Source organism: Rhinolophus ferrumequinum, chromosome 24 (genome assembly GCF_004115265.2).
Source record: "Rhinolophus ferrumequinum isolate MPI-CBG mRhiFer1 chromosome 24, mRhiFer1_v1.p, whole genome shotgun sequence".
Classification (NCBI taxonomy): domain Eukaryota; kingdom Metazoa; phylum Chordata; class Mammalia; order Chiroptera; family Rhinolophidae; genus Rhinolophus; species Rhinolophus ferrumequinum.
In genome coordinates, this window is record NC_046307.1 from 17809066 (window position 1) to 17813020 (window position 3955).

Below are 3955 nucleotides of genomic sequence, written 5' to 3' on the forward strand. Positions count from 1 at the left end.
CAGAGATTTAGTCATCTCGGAATCAGACATCGTTACCTAACTGGAGGCAGAGAGAGGGGTCATGAAGTTGGAAATCTGCTAATGGCTGAAAACTGGAATGAGTTTCCGAAGCACTCTATTTTTCTACCTAGCTTGAAGTAGGTGCTCAGTAATAAATACTTGACTTAACCAGAGAATAAGTGAATACATGAAGACCGTAAACGTGTGGTTCCATGAGACACTGGTAAAGGGCATCGTGGAGGGCACTTTTGGGGCACACAATCATTGTGCGCCTGGCAAATGAGATGTAGGAGAGTCAGTGCAGATTTAAAGAATTAATTTAAATAATAAAATTTGATTGGTAGAGACTGGGAGGGGCGCAGTAAGGCAGAAAGCCATTCCTGAAGCAGCTGTTTCTTGTACTTCTTTCTCCTCCCAGGTTCATGATCACAATACACCAGATCCTGGAGCAATGAAGGAAATTGCTGAAACATCTCAAAACATGGTTCAAGCAACCTCTCTCACTATCCCCTCCTGTCCCAACAGTCACTTCGTGGACAGGGAGGCACGGGTGGACTGTGACAGCGAGATCTGACTGCACTTCTCAAAGACGGCCTCCGCAGAGAGGGTCGGCAGCCCCTGATCCAGACGGCAGTCGTCCACCAAGCGGTTCATGGGTGTGAGGGGTAGTGGGGGGTTCCTCCTCATCTTGACTCAGTCCAGGAATCAGTGGGGTACCTGCCCTGTCCAATTCCTTGTCCACCTGCTCCCTGGACACACCCCCTGTCTCAGGCTGCCCCAAAGGGATTGTCATGGAGTCAAAATACGCTGACAGGCCTTCCTGGAGCAGAGGCAGAAGTTTCTTCCGAGAGACCTGGGTATTAACTTGTAGGTACGCTTGGAGGTTGGGGTGGCTGCTTGGGGCAGGGGTCAGCTTCAGGGGAGAGTGTGAGCGTTCCAGGACTCCACAGATCGTCATTCGGAGGGCTGCATGGGGACAGAAAATAGCCAGCTGCCTCACTGGCTCATAGTGAGTGTTGAAAAAGATCGTCATGGCAACCAGGGCATCATAGCTGTGAGCCTGGCAGAAAGTATGAAGGTCTGCAATGAGGCCAGACCTCTGCAGGAAGGACTCCAAATCCATATGTGTTACACTAATGGCCACCTTGAGGCCTTGTCTGGTGATGGTCTTCTGTTCCCTTCTCAGCATCTGCTCGGTGGTCAGTCCTGACACATCAAACTTTGCCTTTTGCAGAGAATCAAAGATGTCTTTTCTCTTGGGCAGATCTGGGAAGAGAGCCTCCAGTTGCTCCACACGTTTGTTGTCTTTGGGGTTGCCTTCCCAATGTTAAGGTCCATGTTGACATAGTCTAGGACGGTTGTTCCGTGGGGAAGGGCTGCGGTCCGCCCATCCAAGATCTCTGGTGCCCCCCTGCAGGATCCGCTCCATCACCAGGGTGGCGCAGGACCCCACCAGCTCCACGGAAACATGGCAGGGAGGGCAGCGTTTCTGCTCGATGGGCCGACGGTCTGGCCCCTCTGCTACTGCTTCTAGGGCTGCATCCCTTGTGGGTAAGACGTGATGGTCAACAAGGGTGAGGTGAGACGGCCAGCCTGGTGCAACGCATGGAGCTCAATCTCGTCCCGGAAAATCAGGAGGGACTCTGGAATGTGAGTCTTCTGAAGGAAGAAGACGTTGTCCCCTCGTAGAGGTAGCTCTGAACGTTTCGTATTTAAAACTGACACGACAACTTCCTCTGCCTCGGTCGTCTTTGCCAGGTAAAACGCCAGGGCGGGAGCTGGCGCCATGGAGTCCACGTCACAGGCTTCATTTGCCAGCACGACATGCAGCGGTCCGGACTCCTGCAAAGCAGCTCCACAAGCCTGCAGGTAGTCCTCCGTGGTGAGGTCCAACGTGTGTCCCTGTCCCCGCCGTGGAGAGCTTACCCGGGGAACGTGCCTCAGCCCAGACTCAGGGGCTTGGAGCTACAATCAGGAGGCGGGACACGAACCCGTCATACTGCGATGTGGCCCTGCCCTGGGGAGGAGCTGAAGTGGGTACTTGCTGCTCTGAGGCCACTCAGCAATTCCTTCCCTCTTCCTAAAAATACTTCAGTGTCTATTGGGAATTTAACTCTTTCCCACTGGGTATTATTGTGGTGAAATAGTAAATCGACACCACCCCCAACAGAGCCCCAGAGAAGTCCCTAGAGGCCATCTCTCCTGGCTTCTCCCTCTCATTACTCTGGCTCAGCCAGGAGGTTGACAGGTGACCAGAGCCTAGCCAATCAGATGCTCCCTCCCAAAACTGCGGATGGTGGCCCCGTGGCAGACTGCTCTTCCTTTTCAGAAGACCATTCCTGTACTTCCTACTTCCTTCTCATTTTCAAGTGTAAGTCTCCAACTTCCCGTCAATGGTTGCTTTGTTTTTCTTTTTCTTTCTTCCTTCCTTCCTTCCTTCCTTCCTTCCTTCCTTCCTTCCTTCCTTCCTTCCTTCCTTCCTTTCTTTCTTTCTTATCTTTTGCCACGAGGTGTGTTTTATTTTCATTAATCATACAAACAATTTTCTACACTATCCCAGGGCAGTCCGGAGAATTTGGCAGTCGGATTGGGGGGGGGTCCCCTCAGAGACCCACAAGCCGATGGCATAAGTGCGGAGTGCCTGGGTTCACAGTGCAGCTTGTCGCTGGTGTCCCTCTAGCAGCTGGCTCCTTCTCCACATCACGATGGGCCTCTCCAAGATGAGGGGGGCGGGGAGTTCTCCAGATTCTTAAGAAATTTCACTCCGCTTCTCTTGCTCAGTGGTCTCTTTGGTCGGCAGGGTGTTCTCCTGCGTCTCTGTCTTCTTTACTTTGGCTTATCGAAGCTGGCAATTTCCCCCACGTCGGGTTTGTCTGCCATTTTCTTAAAACGACCCCTGGTCTTCGCTTCGAGCCGAGGTTCTGGTTACCGCTCCCGTCACTGCAGCAAGAGACCTGTTTTTCTGTTTCTTAAGCATCCTTAAGGTCTTTGCACTTTCTCTTTCTTCTATCTGAAATTCTTGCCCCCCAAATCTTTGAAAATGCATATATTGAATAGAAAGGTTTTTCATTTCCCCAGGCAATTATCTAGGATTATTCAAAGGAGTTAAGTTATTGGAAGCACCAGAAGAATTTCAAAGGTGATAATAACGTGCCATTCAAAATATTAAATTATAACATTGCATTTTCTAAAAACTGGAAATATCACATACCCAGTTCTCTAGATATTATTTTCCTGATCCAAACTCAATAAAACCTTACTATTTACATAAAACGTAATGTGTTCAAAACCTAAATTATTTTTCTTGTGATATATTATAATTTTTTTTTAACCTAGTCAATGTTCCATCCAACTGACCGACATATATACTATAGTTATATAAAACTTCTAGGCTTTTCTGTCCCTATGCCTCAGCTCTGCTGTTTCCTTTTTTCCCAAATATCTTTACCTCCCTCTTCTTTCCCTCTCTTTTCTGCACATATATTTCTAGATTAAAAATCACTTTTTCCACAGATCTTTTATAACCAGCCACATTTTCTTACCAAGTTCCCCATGCCCTTTATGTGCACTATATAGGACAATACAAGGTAGGAAGTCCTATTTGTGACTATATTTTATGTCCCCTTCTAGACTATAAGCTTCTCATTGAGGAGTCAGAGAAGGAGTCTACGTTTTGCATCACTGAAATATTTGACATCCAAATATTTATTGCGTACTTCTTTTGTGCAAGACATTATTCTAGGTGTTGCAATTGCAACAATGAATCAAGTAATGCTAACTATTGTCATAACCCACATGTGAAATGAAGAAGATCTAGGGTAGATAATATGTCATGTATTTTTTTTCCAAAAATGATCTAGACCTCACAATCTAGCCGTAGGAAAATACACATACAACAAACTTCATAAGAGAAATGTTGAAAGATAATAAATATTAAGGTTGGAGGAATCTTATA

The 3955-nt window shown here is 47.5% G+C and overlaps 1 protein-coding gene and 1 pseudogene across 1 annotated transcript; both read right to left on the reverse strand.

Annotated features, from left to right (window-relative positions):
* Nucleotides 1–525: 525 nt before the first annotated feature.
* LOC117016603 (exopolyphosphatase PRUNE1-like) lies at nucleotides 526–2628 on the reverse strand. The gene is given in 6 exon segments (XM_033096037.1): nucleotides 526–675; nucleotides 677–1314; nucleotides 1317–1410; nucleotides 1412–1578; nucleotides 1581–1965; nucleotides 2551–2628. Coding segments are annotated over 6 exon segments (1512 nt in total).
* A 121-nt stretch (nucleotides 2629–2749) lies between these two features.
* LOC117017091 (thymosin beta-10-like) lies at nucleotides 2750–2880 on the reverse strand (annotated as a pseudogene).
* Between the last annotated feature and the right edge of the window lie 1075 nt (nucleotides 2881–3955).